Genomic DNA, 17,694 nt, shown 5'->3' on the forward strand with positions numbered 1-17,694 from the left:
TATTGAGTCCCCTGTGCCCATTATTTTGTTTTGGTACTGGGGATCGAACTCGGGTCCTTGCACTTGCACAGCAGGCAGCGAAACCATTGAGCCAAATCCCCAGCCCTGAGTCCCCTGTGCCCATTTTACAGATGAGCATAGTGAGGCTCAGGGAGGTGAAGTCTCCCACCAGGGCCTGGGCTAGCACTCTCCGCACAGAAGCAGCCAGCTCCATGTGGTCAAGGAGAGAGGAAGAACTAAGGAAGAGCCCCTCACCAGCTCTCTCATATGCTTGGTCTTCCAGCTGCTGGCAGAAGGTTCTGGGAAGTGCCTCTCTTCTGGCAGGTTCACCTGGTACAGACTCCTGATGGGCCCACAGCTCAGGCAGTGCCAGCCTGTGCCCCTTCCCATGGAAGACTCCCCAGGACTGAATCAGACCCAGGAGCACTGTCTGGCAGGGAGAAGGGGAAGGCTGTGCTGGTGATGATCTTGATGATCTTTGTCCCCACTCAGAGAGGGAGACGGGACCCCTGCCCTAGGCAGCGAGGAGCTCGCCTCTGCCATGTGCCCCTCTGCCCCTCCACCAAGCTTTCCAAGCCATCTCAGCACTGTCCCTCTCCCAGCCTCCCTAGCCCCTGCCACCCCTCCTGCGCACAGAACTGAGTGTATACCAAGCTTGCCAGGCTCTCCAGCAGCCCATGCCTCTGCTGTGTGCCCATCTCCAAACCAAGAGGGGAGTCTCCCAGCTTCCCCTACTGGCCCCTCCTATACGATGTGGCCACTGGCACCTGTGACCCTGCACCAGCCTCTCTGGGCCTCTGTCTCCTGGCAGGTGTGCTGTGCTCCCACCTAGCATGAAGCCAAGTCTCAGCCTGTGTCCCAGGGACCACCTTCCAGCCCCCTCTCAGGGTGATCTGCCCCTCCGGCTCGGCCTCTCTCTGACCTCCTGCCCCTGTCCACCCTCCTTGCCCTGGCCAAGGGAGTAGGGGCACCCTGGGATTTGAGAGCAGCCCCCTGGAGGGAGGAAGGTGACATTGAACACGGTGAGCAGGACAGTAGGTAGGGCAGAGAGGCCATGAGACTGCAGGAGAGCAACGGGGAGAAGGAGCCCCAGCCTAGCCAACAGAAACCAAGGCCCAGAGGGAGGCAGGAGAAGGTGGGAGATCCCACGGCTGATCAGGTCCCCTGGCTGAATCCTCTGGACTGTTCTGAGACGAGGGAGCAACCCAACTCCTGGAAAGAAAGCCCTCTTCATCTGACACCGAACTCCAGGAGGAATTTTCCTTGAGTTCCCTACACAAGAGCCACTGGGGAGCAGGAGCCTTTGCAGAAGCAGCTCAAAGATGTCCAGGATCTTGGTCTGTTGGGGGCTCTGGCCATGGCCCAGACTCCCTGCTTCTGCGTCAAGGGTCTCCTGAGCTTCAGCCCATCTCCCTGCTCACACCGCCCGCATGGGGAGCCCTGACAGTGAAACCTTCCCTGGGGGACACTTCAAAGTTCTGGCCCCCACTCTCTGGGCTAGGAGCCAGGCTGCAGGGCTGGGAGAGGAGAGCTGGACCAACCCTGCTGCCTTCTCTTTCACCAGCATGCAACCAAGAGCAGAGCTGTTTCCAGGCTGCATGGCAGCCTGCTCCTGCCCAGTCGATGGCTTCAACCCAGTCTGTGACACCAGCGCCCGTGTAGAGTACATCACGCCCTGCCATGCTGGCTGCACGGCCCAGGTGGTCCAGGCAGATCTGGATAAAAGCAAGGTGAGGCAGGCTTCTGGCACAACCTCTGCCTCTCAGGGCTCAGCAGAGTGCACTGCTGTTCACAACACTGGTCTCATCACCCCACTGGGAACCCTCTCAGGGCTGAGCCCCTTGGCTGTGGGTTCTCAGCCCCACACAGGGCCTGGCACAGAAGAGAGGCTGAGTGACTCTTTTGTCAACGGACTCACTGCCTCACTGAGTGGGCTTGTGCCAGCCTCCTCACTGCTCTCTTTCTCCTGTTCTGCACTCGGCTTGCCTTCTTCCACACTACAGCCTCAAGTAGACAGATAGAGCACGTGTGATCCTGTTATACCCCTGCTTAAAGCCCAGCCATGGCTCCCCACCGCTCTGCAGTCCTCTCTTTCCCTGGTGTTCATGGCCCTTCCTTGTCTGGGTCTTCCTTTCGCTCCATGAACCCTCATGTAGCTTCTCTAACAAGACTTTTGCAGTTACTTGAAACACTGTGTGTGTCTGTGTGCATGCACACACGTGTTTGTGTATACACACATACACGTTCTTCCAAATCTTTGCATATACTGTTCCCCCTGCCCAGAAATCACTTCATTTCCAGGTCTTAATTTACCCATTCATCTTCAAAGATCTGGAAGAATGCTGCCTCCCCTGCAGCCATCCGGGCCCCTCAGCGTGGGCCTCCCTCCATCCCATTCTGTACCCACAGGGACCACTTCTTCACACCAGCACCCTGGGCTTTCTACAAGTGATTTCTTTTTGGATCCTTCTATACAGACTGCCAGAGCTGGCTCCCCTCTCTGGACCCAGGCTGGTAATGAAAGATTTTTGAGATAATAATGTTCTACATCTGCCAATGGAAGGAAGGAGTCAGACGGACAGAGACAGAGGGCAGAGCACCAGTGAGTGAGAGAGTAAGAGTGTTTGGAAGCATGAAGTGTGACAGGGGCAGGCAGAGGCCCTAGGAGATTTAAGTAGTCCCTCCTATTCTACAGAGGTGAAATGAAGGCCCAGGAAAGGACCACGCAGTGCTCAAGGTCTTCACACCAGAGCTATGACTAAGCCAAGGTTCTGAGTGGCTGGGAGTGTAGCTCAGTGGTGGAGCCTTTGCCACCACTGGTGGAATAAGGCCTTGAGTTCAATGCCTAGCACCAGAAAAATAAAAAACCCTGAGGCTCTGGCCCCAGCCCAGCTGCCCTTTGGATTGGCTGCAGAGGTTTGGATTTGATGTAGTATTTGGACACTGGGTCAGCACTCAAGGACCTCGGGCTGGCCTAGAATTGTCTCTTGCCACGTGTGCCTCCTCGGGCTGCCTGTGATCACCCTTCCACAGGGGTGGTTTGATCCGTACCCAGCGCAGCTGCATTCAGCAACAGAATGAGAGAGTGACCTGGGAGCTGGCAGGACCTCAGGCTCTCTAGGGGTGGGGCTGAGCACCCAGGGGGAAGAGATGCAAAGGCAGCTGGAGAGACTGAAGGACCATTAGCAGGAGTCCCCTGGCCTTGGGGCGTTTCTCACCTGGCCTTGAGGTATTCCTCCAATACTTGTCCCCCTGCTGTATCTCCAGGTCACTTAGCCTATAGCCAAGGCCCAAAATCCACTAGTCCTGCAATATGAACTGGTGTGTACCTGGCTCACACACACAGCAGTTCAGCCCCATTACACACATCAGCTCTGCTGGGCAGTGCAAAGTGTCAAGCTGCCAAAGGCTAAGTCTCTCCTGTCTTCTCCTTCCTCTCCTATCCTGTTCTGTCTTCTCTTGTCCTGTCTTGTCCTCTCCTTTCCCTCTCCTCTCCCTCCCCCCTCCCTCTTCTCCCCTTCCTTCCTTTACCACCTAAATCACTTCATATCAAAACCCCTTTACCCATCCACTCCAACCCACAGTGGGGCTCTTTGCGGGCCTCCCCATCCAATCCGTCCTCCAACCTGTTGCCAAAGCACATGTACACAAGACTATCAAGACTCATCTCTGCCATGCTTAAAATCCTTCCAACATCCCCAGGCTCCACCTCAGGCCTTCTCACCCTGGGAAGTTTCTGAGGCTCCCATGAGTGGAGGTGACAAGCCCAGAGGGCTCCAGCTGCCCCGGGGCCACCTTGAGAGATGATGAGACCAATCCCTGTCTCCATCTAAAGCACCAGTGGCTGCAGTGCACAGGTTAGAAAGCTCTTTGACAGATGAGTGAAGCCCAGGCTCTTGGCTTGGCTTTGCTCCTGATAGATATCTGAGGGCACTGGTGGTTGAACTTCTTCTCAAAGAATCTTTGGCTGGAGGTTTTCCCTGCCACCAAGGACTATGAACACAGGCTGCAATCAAGTGCACTGAAGACATTTCCTTGCCATTGATGTGTCCTATCTGGCTGGGGGTGGTGCTCTTCCAGGTCCCTCTCCCTTATCTCTCTACCCTCCATGGCTGGAGGACTGGCTCAGCCCAGGTTGTGCAGGGCAGCCTGTGTCCAGGCACCTCCTCAAGCCATCCACCTCAGCTGGCTTGTGGGCCATGGGGCCCGTCTGGAGCCTTCTGTCACAGGCCCTTAGCAGCTGCCTCTCTGGAGGCTCCTGAGGCCCTTCTCCCCCTTTTCTCCTCCCCAGGTTTTCTATAGCAACTGCAGCTGCATGGTTGGGGGAGGCCTGGTGCCCGCCAGCTCCTGCGACTCAGCCTGCAGCCACCTGGTGCTGCCCTTCATCTTCCTGGTCAGCCTGGGAGCGGCACTGGCCAGTGTCACCTACACACCCACCTTTATGCTCATCCTAAGGTGAAAGCAGGGCTGGGGTGGGGGAATACCAAGAGGCCCTCAACTATAGCTCGGAAATTCCAAGCAGGGAGCCAGAGGAAGGAGGCCACTCAAGTGGCCTGGGCACCCACGACAGACCAGGCCCTCCCTGACCTGGTTTTTTCCCCCTGGCAGCCTGCTGAGATAGTTTTCTCCCTGTCTTGTAAACAAGAAGACAGAGGCTCAGGGAAGTTCAGGAGCTGGCCCAAGTCATACAGCAAGTGCCAGCTAGGACTAGTGCTCCAGCCAGAGCCCAGTCCCTCAAACTCATCCCCCACCCCCACCCCAGGAGAGGAGGCTACACGTACAGCCCTGTCCTGTCCTGCCCAAGTGAGGGCATCATATGGTGAGGAGAAGGTGAGCTCCTCACCACACCTGCAATGGCTGAGCCACAGAGGTGCCTCCAGGGAGCAAACTGGACTCAAGTGGCCCCCAGCCTCCGTGCCTTTCAAGGCGACATGGAGGATTAAGTGCCCACTGAGGACTCAGCCCATGTCAAGTACTACTTCTTGATACAAGATCTTTGTGCCTCCTATTTCAAGAGTACCTGCTGGGTCTGAAAAATCGTCACCCAAGTCCAAAGTCAGGATCTCCTGGGATAGGGGTGGGACAAGAAGACTTCAGAGCAAGATAATTCCAATCTGCTGGGTTTATTTTATTCACCATCTACTTTCTAAAAAAATTAGAACAGAATGGAGCCCCCAGGAATATTAGAAGATGTGAGAATCTATGAAAGATGCTGACATGAGAGAGGAAGTAAAGGATCAGATGCCACAGGGAACTGAGAATGTAGACTGTGGGCATCATGAGTCCCAGCTCTTGAGCCATGAGCCCTTGGCCAAGTCACTGAGCCTGTCTAGGTATCAGTCTGCTTGCCTGTGAAATGGGGCTAATGGTACAGTGACCTCCTAGGAGGGCAGTATGGGTAGAGTGTAGAGTTGCTGAGCCCATAGGAAGTGCTCCTCAAGTGCTTGCCATTGTTTGGGAGGAGTCAGCAGTTGGAGGGGCATCCCAGGGCATGATGTCACAGTGCTGGAGAAGCTGGAGCAGGTAACTGACTGTCCTAGCTCCCAGTCTTTCCAAGTGTAGGAGGAAGAAGAGAATTTGGTGGGGCCAGGAAGCAGAAGAACAAGGGTGGTGTCTGTGGTGGGGGACATAGGGAGGGTGGCACAGGACTTTGATGGTCAGTGGGTGTGGGCTCTGCAGGTTGAGAAGGGATGGAGTACAGGCCTGAGCCCTGAGGCTAGACCTTCAGATTGGGGGAGGCTGGCATGGACAGTGGGAGAGAAGGGTGTGGGGAGACTCCACACTGCTGTATGGCCCTCTTGGTCCTCATGTCCCTGTGTCCCTACTTTTAAGGGGCGTGAAGAAAGAAGACAAGACTTTGGCTGTGGGCATCCAGTTCATGCTCCTGAGAGTTTTGGGTAAAGGGCCTGGCTGGGCCCCTAGGTGGTGGTGATGGGGGTCCAGGTGCCCACTGTGTACCAGACCTAGCAGCCACAGGCCTGAATGGACACTAGTCCCTGACCTTGGGCCAATAGGTGTGGGGGCAGCAGGTGTCGGGAGGTGGGTGTGCACATAGAGGCTGGGCCACCTAAGAGGGAAGCTCCTTCTGGTAAGGGGCAGGCTGGAGACCAGATTCCTGAGCCAAGAGCCCCTATAGCCTGAATCCCTTGAGGGCTTGCAGGGAGGCTGGGGCTGACCCAGCGGCCTCGCTGTCCCCTGAGCACCTCCTCCCCCAGCCTGGATGCCAAGTCCTGTGATCCATGGCAGCGCCATTGACACCACCTGTGTGCACTGGGTCCTGAGCTGTGGGCGTCGAGCTGTGTGCCGCTACTATGACCTTGACCTGCTCCGAAACCGGTGAGACTTGGACAGGGGCTGTGGGAAGGGTGCTGGAAGCAGGACACCAGTGGCGAAAGAGGTCCCATTTCAGCGCAGCTGCTTGGTGACAGGTGCTGTTTCCAGTGCTGAGCTCCCCAGTCCTGTGAGCTGGACACTGTTCTGCTCTTTCACAGATGAGGAAAGTGAAAGCTCAAGTAGGCAGCCCAAGGTCACACAGCTAACAACTTGGACAGCTGGGCCTGGTCTCGAGCTCTCTGATCACAGAGTAGACTTGGGGACCTGGGGAGATTCGAGAGCAGCCCAGCTGTAAGACTAGGGGAAGGCTGGAAGAAAGCCCTGTCTGCCTGCCTGGGCCTCAGTCTTCCCATCAGATTCTTCAAAAGACCCTGAAAGCTCAGAAGCCACTGGCCCAGGATAGATGTGGGGAGGACTTGTTAGCAGTGCCAGGGTCAGGGAACAGGTCACTTCCAGCTCGAAGGAGGACACAGTTCCCATGGGTAGGACTGCTGAGGGGGTGGCACTTTGTAGAGGAGGAAAAGTCAAACAAAGGGCCTTGGTGAGTTAAGCAAACAGGGCATGGAGAATCCTGTGTTCCTGGTGGAGGATGGGACCATCCCAAGGTGCTTGCCAGGCCCCCTGAGCCCTGAGAGAGGCAGAGCCAGGCCAGGTCATATCATAGTCAAGAACAGAGCATGGGAACGGGCTTCTGCCCCTGCCCTGAGATCCTTCTGCAGAGCCTCCATCCCCCTCTTCCAGGGAAGGACCCCAACAGGGTCAGTGATCCCCAACCTCAAAGTGTCCAACTGAACAAAGGATAATGTCCACTAACTCCACTCGCTGCCCACCCAAGGACATCCAGACCCTGGATCTGGGCTCCTCAGCTCAAGGTCCCCTGTTCTTCTTCCCCAGATTCATTGGTATCCAGTTCTTCTTCAAAACTGGCTCACTGGTGTGCTTTGCCTTGGTTTTGACCATCCTGAGGCAGCAGAACAAAGAGGTGGAGACCAAGGCAGCTGGGCCTAGCCCTGGCCTACAGCAACAACCATTAATGTCAAGGCCAGAAAAGAAGCTGAAGGATTCCAGTGTGTGAGCTGTCCTGGGACCCATCCCTGCCGAGTGGCAGCCGCAGTGGTGCCTCCTCAGCATTGCTTGCCCAAGATTGAGTGTTAGGAACACGGTGTTCCAGTTCTGGCTCCACCACTGAATTTTGAGTGACTTCAGGCAAGCTACTGGCTCTCTCTGGGCCTTTGTTTTCTCATCAGAACCAAGGACTTATTTGGGGGTTTGTAGTATTGGTCACTTCTGAAGAGGGTCTTCCCGAGTTCTCCCCCAACATCCAGCTGACCCCAAATCAAGTTTTCCTGGCTTGGAGGGCTGCATATCTTCACCTGGGGCCCTAGGATAGGGAAATCGACCAGAGTAGACCAGGCTGCTCTCCACACCACACACAGCCCTGCTCTGCCTCTCATCTGGAGCACCCTCCATGAACTTTAGTCCTCTCCTCTGTCAGGTGGGAATGGACTGGCCAGCTTTCAGGCTCATTCAGCTGTGACCGTTTGTGTGGTCAGGAGACACAGGTCTCCTCCCTAAACCTCAAGAACTGTCCCTTTGGCGCCCTCTGGAGGCTGAGTCCAAAGTTGGCTTTTAGGGGGCGCCCCATCAGAAAGAGGAAGCAGGCCTCCCACTCAGGACCTCCTAGCTTGGCAAAGCCCTGGTGTGGAAAGCTGGCATGGAGCTTTGCCCAAAGGGGATACTCGCTCTAAGAAGTCCCAGTTCAGGGAGCCACAGTTTGGGGGTGAGCCCCAGCCCCTACTTTAGAGGCCCTGTGTGGAAGGGGAGACTGACCTGAACACTTGGGTATTTTCCAACTTCAGAGACCAAATGTAATTTCTATCTCTGCATTGTCAAGATCGCACACATTTGACAAGGGGCCACTAAAGTCACTGTGACTTTTGTGAATAGAATCCTAGTTTCCTCTTTTCTTCCCCAGTGCCTAAGTCCTTGTCATTGGACTATATAATGTTCAATTCCATGAGGCTCAAGTTGGTGGTAGCCTCTGGCTCTCTGGGGCTCATGTATTGGTGCAAGCCCAGGCCCATCACACTGGGAATAGTGACACCCAACTCTGTGCAGTGAGCTCTACTGTAGCATGCTTGGGTTGGAACCGCCTGATCCATTGCTATGAAAGGATTTGTCTTGTTTTCTGCCCTGTCTTGTCTGGCCTGGATATTTCCCAGGGTTAGGAGAGTGTCTCGCAATTGCTCTCAGTCCCATCTGCTGCTACTTGTACACCCTGGCTGGAGCTTGTATCTTGGGAGACAGCACATTGAGAGCTACTGCTGGGTGAGGGCACTCATGGCTCTTGGCCTCTGGGCAGCTCCCAGTGCCAGAACTCTGGGGCTTTCCCATGTGAAAGATGACAAAGGAGGTAGAGAAGGTCTAATTCCTATTTTATTCTACTGCTTAACTATAAATGTTTGGCAAATATCTGAGCCCGTATTTATCAATGCCAGGAATTTCAAAGTCTCCTCCAACAACATGAGGCTTAAGTAGGTTTATAGTCCTTCTCCTTCCCCTTGTTGCCCAGGTTTTGCAGATATAATTTGGAATTATAGATACAGCTTATTATTAAATTTGTTCTTGTATAATGTCTCTTCTATTACAAAAATCCCTTCTTATAAACTGCATTAGAGGTTTGCACCAACCACATTATTTCCAGTTATTTAGATTTAAATTTTACTGGGTTCATTGTTCACCATTATTTCTGGTATATTGCATCCTTCCCTCACTTTATATTCTGGTCTAATTTTCATTTGGCTGGGTTACTTCCTTGAGTCATGGTTTCAAAAATGGAAGAAGGTCATAAGGCTAGGTCCTCACCTTTCCAAATTGTCATTTACATTTTATAGAAGAGGAAATCAGCTCAGAAAGGATAAGTGACTTGCTTAAGACCACACAGAAAATAAATAATGGAGCCAAGATTGAGTCCAGATCTTGTGGGAACCTAAGCTAATACAATTTGAGGAAGACCTCTTTAAGAAAAAGAATACAGGTTGAGTATACCTTATCCAAAATGCTGAGATCAGAAGTGCTTTGATTTTTGGTTTTTTTGGTTTTTTTCTAGATTTTGGAAGATATGCATATAGCATGAGATACTTTAGGGACAGGGCCCTAATCTAACACAAAATTCGCTTATGTTTCATATGAACCCTATACATATGCACTGAAGGTAATTTTACACAATATTTTTAGTGTGCTTGTGTTTTGACAAAAGTCCATCATGTGAGATCATGTATGGAATTTTCCACTGGTAGCATTATGTTGGTACTCAGAAAGTTTCAAAGTTTGGAACATTTGAGATTTTAACTTCCTGATCAAGGACGTTCAACCTGTACAAAATTAGGTGAGAAAGTGAATATTTACCTAGAAGCAGAAAAAGAAAAACAAATACATCACACAACCCAAGATAATAAATATTTTTATTAATTGCTGCAGTTAGGGTTTTAAAAAAAAAACCTTTTTCTTCCATGATGATTAAAAGAATTTTCTGATCTCTGCTCAATGAAGGGCCTACAGAATTTGTATCTGTGAGCTTGCCGTCTTCACCTTCCGCCCCAGGGAGGTGGGCGTAGACAGTGTTAAGTTTCCCTGCTCAGTTGTAGTGGTGGTGAAGCCCAGCAGTGGACAGGACTGCAACAACTACTGACATCCTGATGCTTTGCCTGGGTTTCTGGTGCTTGTAACACATGCTGGGAAGTTGCATGGCAGGCAGAGGCCCCTCGGAAACCAGGAGCCAGGAGCCACAATTGGCATCGCCTGGGATAGGCAGTGGAGGTCAGGGGATAGGCAGTGGAGGTCAGGTGACAGCCACCACTGGAAATCTGATTAGAGACACAGACTCTCCATTTAAAGTTTTAATTTAAAAGACCACACATACACAAATGCACACAACTGTGCATGCAATTTTAGAAGTCAAGGACTCTGAACCCCAGGTGTAGATTGCCCAAGAGTCCATGATATCAGGGCAAAAACCCTCCATGGAGGGAAAAGATCAGAGCCATGGAGATAGATTTGTGTCCAGACCTTGAGTTTGCTACTGACTGCTGTGTGCACTCAGTTTCTTCACCTCTAACTCAAGGCTGATCAGGCCTGTCTCCTGTCACCCACAAGTTGTGCAGACAGATAAGACTCTCTCTCTCACAGAGCAGCACCTGATGATCAGGACCATCTGTAAGTTTGCTTCCCTTCTCCTGTTTCTTAAGGAATTTTTTTTTTCGGTACTGGGGATCGAACTCGGGTCCTTTTGCTTGCGCAGCAGGCAGCGAAACCACTGAGCTAAATCCCCGGCCCTTCTCTGAAGGAATTTAATGAGCACATGGAGCAGGGCATGGGAAGAGGCAGGGAAGACAGAAGTGGGAAGCACAGCGCCTTTCCTTGCCCTGGTCACAGCCCCATTGTCCCCTAATCTCTCCTCCACTGTCAGCCAGGACTCAGCTAGCCCAGTCTTACCTCTCCCTACAGCCAGCTTGGGACAGCTTTTCTCCACCAGATTTACATTTTTGTTGATTTTCTTTCTCCCTTCCAGACCAATCCCTTCCTTCTGCTTCCCCCTTGGCTATAAAATGGGCTTGCCCCAGGAAAAACCAGTTCCAGGGCTAGGTGAGAAGTGATGATTCAAAGATGGATTCATTTCCCACTCGTTCATTCTTTCACCCACTCAACCAGCCAGTATATCCTACATGTCTGCTCTGTGCCCAGTGCTGACACCTCTGGGGACACAGCCATGCGTCAGACAGCCTGCTCTCAGAAGACTCCTCATGTAAGAGACGCACTGACAAGTAGTACACACACACACACACACACACACACACACACACACACACACACGTAGTCACCTAGGAAAGGGAACAAAAAGAAACCATGGGCTCTTCCTGGGCCCAGCTGAAAAGGGTTCCTAGCAGGGAAAATAGAAAATAGCAGACTTGACCCTAAAGATTAGGTAGGGGTTCCCAGGTAGAGAAGAGGGTACCAGGCAAGGGAAAGAACAGGATGAGCAAAGGTAGCACAGGGTGTCGGAGACATGATGACAAGAACAGTGTACCGTGTGGGCAGGACAGTCAGGAGAGACAGAGCGGACCAAGCCTTGAGTTCCAGCTGAAGGCTTTGGATGCCTTCCTGAGGGCAAAGAGGAGCCCTTGAAGCATTGATTAATGGATTATTCCATTGACTAGTTATTTGAAGCAGGGAGTGACATGACAAGATTTGTGTTTTAGAAAGGCAGGTGGCTGCTCCATGGGGGTTTTGAGTGGAAGAGAGAAGCTAGAGGCCAGGAGCTCAGGCAGGAGGCAGGAGCAATAATCAAGAGAAGTAGGAGGCCTTGGACCAGGTCAGGAGTGGCATCCTACAAGTGGGGCATCTCATCTGAGTCTTGAAAGATGAGTAGTAGGAACGCACCTGGTGGAGAAGTTTGGAAAGGTGTCCAGGCTGAAGAAACTGCAGAGATAAAGGCTCAGTACACAGAAAGCTCTTGGCAGGCTGAGGAAATTTCCATTAGCTCGGTGGAGCTGCAGTATGGCTCCAGAGGCAGGACATGGTGAGGGTGAGGCTGAAGGGGTAGCTTTGGGCCTTCAGTGATGCTCAGTGTCCTCCGTCCCCTAAGGCAGAACCAAGGGAAGTAGCAAGGGCACCCTCCCCACAAGTACAGAGGGAGCTGTGTGAGGCTGGGAGCCCTAGGCAAGATGCTGCTTCCTCAGACAAAACTCTCCATGTTCTTCCCATATAGTGGATAAAGAAACTGAGGTCTAGAAAGCATGAGAACTTGTCCAATGTCACTCAAGAGCCTACATATCCCTTCTTCAAATCACCATGTTGTTTCTCATAAGCCTATTTGTCCCTGAGTCCCATACACAACAGATGTAGTAGATGCTGGATAATCTGACTGAAATTTTTTTAAGGGACAAAGAAAAATGCAACAGAGAAAGAGATTTCTTTTTCATGGCCCCATTTTTTCATGTTGGAACTGAGGCTACCCCAGCTGAGAAAACAGAACCAGGTGCCCTTTGCTTTGGAATCCCAGAAGCAGGAGGGCAAATCGCAGCTCTTCCACATCCCAGGTGTGGAAAGTCACCTTACACAGCTGAGTCTTGGTTTTCTCATCTGTAAAAGGGGGAAACAGTCTCCAACCATCAGAAGTGTTGCAAGGACTCGATATGATAGTGTAGCACTCTATAGTAATTATCTATTGTCAAGGAACAAATTATTCTAAAATTTAGCGACTTAAAACAACAAGCTTTTATCATCTCACACAATTTTTGAGGCTCAAGAACTCACCAGTGGGTTAACTGGGAGGTGCTGGCTCAGGATCTCTACTGAGAATGCAATCAAGTACCAACCAGTGTTGCCAGCATCAGAAGACTAAGCTGTGGCTGGAGAACCCACTTCCAAGTTCATTCAGTTCCTTGTTGGCAGATGGCCAAAGGCTTCTCTTCCTTTTCACATTGCCTCTCCATAAGGCTGCTCATCACTGCCAGCTCCCTTCCCCTAGAATGAATGACCCAAGAAAGGATATATGCTACCAAGATGGATGCCATGATGTCTTTTACAATCTAATCTTGGAATGACACACTGTAATTTTTGCCATATGCAATTAGTCAAACAGACTAATCTTGGTATTATGTGGAAGTAAATGCAAAAGTGTATGAATATTAGGGCAGTGTGAATCACTGGGAGCCATTTAGAAGCTGACTCTCACAAACATCCAGAACAGTGCCTAGCACACAGTAGGTATTTATTCACTAGTAGCTGCTATAACTTTCAAAATGGTCAAAGTCTTAAAGGGAAGACAAAATGTGAACACGAAAAAATGAGAAAGCTTGGCCAAGAAGAATGCAGCTCAAATGAGGCAATGTTCAATTTCATGGTAAAGAGGGTGTGCTAAACAACAGAATGGCAACCAAGGAAAACTTCCAGGCAGAAGTAACAAGGAGAGGGGAGGGCAATCCATAGAGAATACAGGTGAGTATGGCAGGAATTATTGGTTACCTTCCCACAGTCAATCTCCTCTTCCCTATTCCAATAGTAAGATGCCCAGCCCAGGGATGATCCAAGCCAGCATTGGAATGCCTATCCCTTTGCCAGTGAGTGGTCTAAGGATAGGCATGTGACTCATTTGGCTACTGAGATGTATGAGAACATAACAGTCTCCTTGGGAAAGCTTTCCTCCTGGATGAGAGAATAGCTAAGGGGATTAGACCCCTTTTTACTACCATACCTTTCCTTCCTGCTTGGCAGGACATCGCACTTCATGCTATATCAGCCATCTTGCCATCACAAGGAGTCCCCCAGAGCCTAGAAGAGGGAAAGCCTAGGTCATCAGATTCACACTGTTGAATCCCCAGGCCAACCCCGGTACCATTTTTAGATTCCTTGTTAAAAAAAAAAAAAAGAGTTGGGCCGGGGATTTAGCTCAGTGGTTCTGCCGCCTGCCTTGAAAGCACAAGGACCCAAGTTGGATCCCCAGTACCAAGAAAAAGAAAAGAGTTAAGCCTCTCTGAGGTCGACTGTCTCTTCCTTGCATCCTAACTGATTCAGTGAATAGAGCACCCCCTAGTCCCCTCTGGGGTTGTTTTCTTTTTCTGAGGAACTCAGAGAGAAAGCCCCCCCTCCCCAGTCTGGAAGGCAGAAGTCCTTGGTCTGACCCCAGTTTTGCTTTTGAATTGCTCTGTGATCTTAAGCAAGTCCCTACCCCCACTAGGTCTCTAATAATTATAGCTAATATTTATTGACTGCTTGCTGTGTGCCAAGCACTCTGCTAAGAGCTTCCCTTACATTACCTCATTTATCTTCACATTAACTCTATTATGTCAGTATTACTATTCTCTTTGTTCCATGGATAAAGGGACTGAGGCCCCAAAACATAAGACTACACAGAAAGTGAGTGCTAGATCTGTGGATTTCACACTCAGACTTGTCTCTCCCCAAATTTCAGGCACCAACCTTAATGCTGTAATGCTTAGTGGTAAAAGGAGGTCTCTAGGCAAGGTGACCTCTAAGGGCCTCTCCAGCTCAAATACTCTCTGCTTTGCTGACCCATTTCTAGCTAGATGATCAACAAACCAGCTTAGCCTAGAGAAGAAAGAAATAAGGGCTGTCTTTAGCCATCTGAAAAGCTGTCATGTGAACAGGAGATTAGACTTGCTCAGTATAGCTCAGAGGACATGAACTGGACCAGTGTGGAAACACTACAAAGAGATGAGAGTCAACTTATATAAGGGAGAACTTTCTAGCTGCCATTTGGCAGAGTGTAGAGCTATGCCCAGATGTAATAACTCCCCTGTCATGAAGGTTATACAAGCCTGTGTTTGATAAATCTTTGTCAGAACTCTGGCATTGAGCAGGGATGGAACTAAATGACTTAAGACTTGAGGTAGGAATTAAGTGGGATAACATATAAGAATATTCCCAGTATCAACACTGAAAGAAATAAAGGAGTCAGTAAACTTGGGGTTTTTTTTCCTTTTGACATTGAAATTCATGGACCTTAAGACTCTCTAGTATGATTATTTTTGGCTCTTTAGCTCTAATATTCTGCAGTTCTATAATTTCAATGCACTGGGATTCTGCCTTCCTAATATTCTAACTTCCCATGATCGTGTGGCTCAAATAGCTAAGAAGACTATGAGCTTGTAATTTAATAGTCCTTAGATTTAACAATTTCAGATTAAATAAATCATCTCTTAACAGCCCCAGAAACATTAGGGAATTGCTCCAAATGCTGTATTTCAGTGGCCCAGGCACACATTAGGCTACTCCTTCTGCCTGTTCTGTCATCCCACCACCATCCCCTACCACCCTAGTCTAATCAAATGCCCTTGTGGATCCCTGCTCCCATCTCCATTCTGCTGTCTTCACAAACCCTAAATGGGTACATTCACTCCTTAAATGCTGGTGTTGGCTTATTGAACAAGAGTCTTCCACTGTAACCAAGCTTGTTCTTATTCCAATGGGTATATAAGAGAATGAGAAAACATGGTTATAGTTCTCAGGTAGACTAAGTACTAGGGACCCATCACTCTTTCTTTTCTTTAAACACAACTCAAGCTCAGCTCTACTATGAAGATTTCCATGGTCAACATAAAATATCTAACAGTAACTTCAATCACAAGTGTGACGCGCTGGGCTCTTTGGTTGGTTATGTGCACATCTGAAATTCATCTGTCTAGCCTATCTCACTATTTAGATATGAGATTTCCCACCCTGAATCAATATGGCTCCCCTGCCATATTGGGAGTTTTCCAGAGGAGAGGATCCATGTCTTCCCAATGAAACTGGAGATTGCCTGAATACATGGCTATACCTCTCTTGTATGATACCTTGCTTTGAGTTAAATAATATTCCTTCATCATATCAATAAATTCCCAATGGGGCTGGGGGTTTAGCTCAGTGGTTCTGCCGCCTGCCTCACAAGCACAAGGACCTGAGTTGAATCCCCAATAACAAAAAATAAAAATAAAAAAATAAATTCCCAATGGAAAGTTTATTCTGAGTCACTGGACTGAAAATTGCATAAAAGCAGAAGCCCAGTGGCATTGCACCTGCCTCACAAGAGCAAAGTCTTGAGTTCAATCCCAATACCAAAAAAAAAAAAAATTAAAAGAAAAACAGAAGCTGCTTGTCCTCTTAAAATATGGAAATCCCCAAGGACAAAGACTGTGACTCCATCCCCAGACTAGGACAGAAGTCTCCCCAACAGCAAGAAATCTATAGCCCTCTCTTTTCTGTACATTCCTTCTTTCCCAGCCCAGGACTTTAGCCATAAAAAGAAATGTTTTCCCTGAAGCAGACAGACAGATAAATTAAAAAGAAAAGATTCAAGAAGAAAAGTAGGAAGTCAAGTATCTTCCAATATTCACAGACTCTCCCTTGTTCTATCTACTGCCCTCTCCTAGAAAGCTACCATCCTTCTACTGGGGTGGTCCTCCTCCAGTTCCTCCCAAGAATTCAGAGCAAGTGAAGATGTCAGCACCTTGGACAGCGCCCAGCCCATTACTGGATGGAGCTAGAGCGAGGCTCTCCAACTCCCTCAGCCTCTGGGTGATGGATTTCCTCATTTCTCAATTTGATTAAAGCCCAGTAGATAACCAGAGCGCCTTGTTCCTTTCTCTTCTCTCTTCCTGATGAACATAATTAACTCTGTTAGCCTGGGGATACTTACTCTTAAATACTGCCTGCCCAGCCCCCACCCAGGCATGAATCAGTAATAAGAAGCCACAGCACTTGGAAGACTCATGTATTTCTTCAGGGGAATGGGAGTGAAAGAAGAAGCTTTCCTGGAGCTATTCAGGGGCTGTAAATGGAGACTGGAGTGTGGTGGATGGGTAAAGAAACCTTACAAGTCAGGAAAATAGAAGTTTAGTCCTGGTTTTACCACTCTCCTAGATATGATCTAGAGAAAGTCAAATGCCCTTTCTTTCTGAGCTTGTTTTTCCATTTGCAAGATGATGATGTTTGAGTAAGCAATCTCCAATCCTATATTCAGTGCTAAGATTCTATGAGGGAAAATCTTAAAACAGGAAGGGAAATGGACTTGCTCAAAGACACACAGCAAGTTCCTGGCAAAGCTGCTGGGCTTGAATTCATTGTTTCAGCTTCTACTTAATGCTATCTGCCCTACATAAAGCTTACCATGCTATCTACATTACAGGCTTTCTTGCCTCGGGATGGAAGCCTAGGAAATTGAAGACAGGTGGGATTCTATTAATTGGTGGCAACAAAAATAATATTTAAGTTATGTGGAAATTCTGATCTCTCTGAAGGGAACAGAGAGCACAGCATAAATAATTAAGATTCGGGGAAGAAGGCCATCTGACAGAAACAGAAGTTCAACCTCAAACTCAAGCCTCGTGGGATTTTCACAAGGCCATTCAGCAAAGTAACTATAGAATACTCTTAAAAATAAAGTGTTTATCCTAATCAAATATTGGGATGCCCCTGTCAGAAAAGGGGAACAAGAATATCAATCAGCAAGTATGTATTGGATTTCTATAGTGTACTCATATCTCTGATAGCCACCTTTGGTAGGGATACAAAGAAAAAGACATGAGTTCTCCCCTCTAGGCAAAATATTTTTGATATGCTGCTTCTTCTACTTGGAATTACTTCCAATGCACCTATGTATCCAAATACTGCTACTGCCCAGATCAAATCAAATGTCTCCTCTGCCAGGAAAGGATTCATAACCTCATTTATATGCCACCTTTTCCTCCTTGAATCTGCAAAACATTTTCTTTGTTCCTGTTTTATGGCATTAGCACTATTTGCTTTATCTGATATATACCGCTGTAGGGAGTCAAAGACAGAGACAGAGAATGTATAGTT

At 49.2% G+C, this 17,694-nt stretch overlaps 1 protein-coding gene and 1 long non-coding RNA gene across 4 annotated transcripts in view; one reads left to right on the forward strand and one right to left on the reverse strand.

Moving 5' to 3' along the window:
• The window catches only part of Slco2b1 (solute carrier organic anion transporter family member 2B1), a 185,505-nt gene extending 176,537 nt beyond the window's left edge, over positions 1-8,968 (forward strand). For all 3 annotated transcript variants that reach the window (XM_087211940.1, XM_087211937.1, XM_087211938.1), the window contains exons 10-14: positions 1,565-1,730; positions 4,292-4,455; positions 5,833-5,897; positions 6,216-6,336; positions 7,228-8,968. In XM_087211940.1, coding sequence (XP_087068066.1) covers positions 1,565-1,730; positions 4,292-4,455; positions 5,833-5,897; positions 6,216-6,336; positions 7,228-7,408 — 697 coding nt within the window. In that variant the 3' untranslated portion in view covers positions 7,409-8,968. The remainder of the gene's footprint in view (positions 1-1,564; positions 1,731-4,291; positions 4,456-5,832; positions 5,898-6,215; positions 6,337-7,227) is intronic.
• The window catches only part of LOC147828051 (uncharacterized), a 31,065-nt gene continuing 19,585 nt past the window's right edge, over positions 6,215-17,694 (reverse strand). The window contains exons 2-3 of the long non-coding RNA XR_015451489.1: positions 13,589-13,665; positions 6,215-12,858 (exon numbers count right to left, since the gene is read on the reverse strand). This is a non-coding gene — a long non-coding RNA (uncharacterized LOC147828051). The remainder of the gene's footprint in view (positions 12,859-13,588; positions 13,666-17,694) is intronic.

The sequence above is a fragment of the Heterocephalus glaber genome, unplaced genomic scaffold (assembly GCF_053883595.1).
Source record: "Heterocephalus glaber isolate CG9 unplaced genomic scaffold, H.glaber_assembly_v1.0 deba00001428, whole genome shotgun sequence".
Classification (NCBI taxonomy): domain Eukaryota; kingdom Metazoa; phylum Chordata; class Mammalia; order Rodentia; family Bathyergidae; genus Heterocephalus; species Heterocephalus glaber.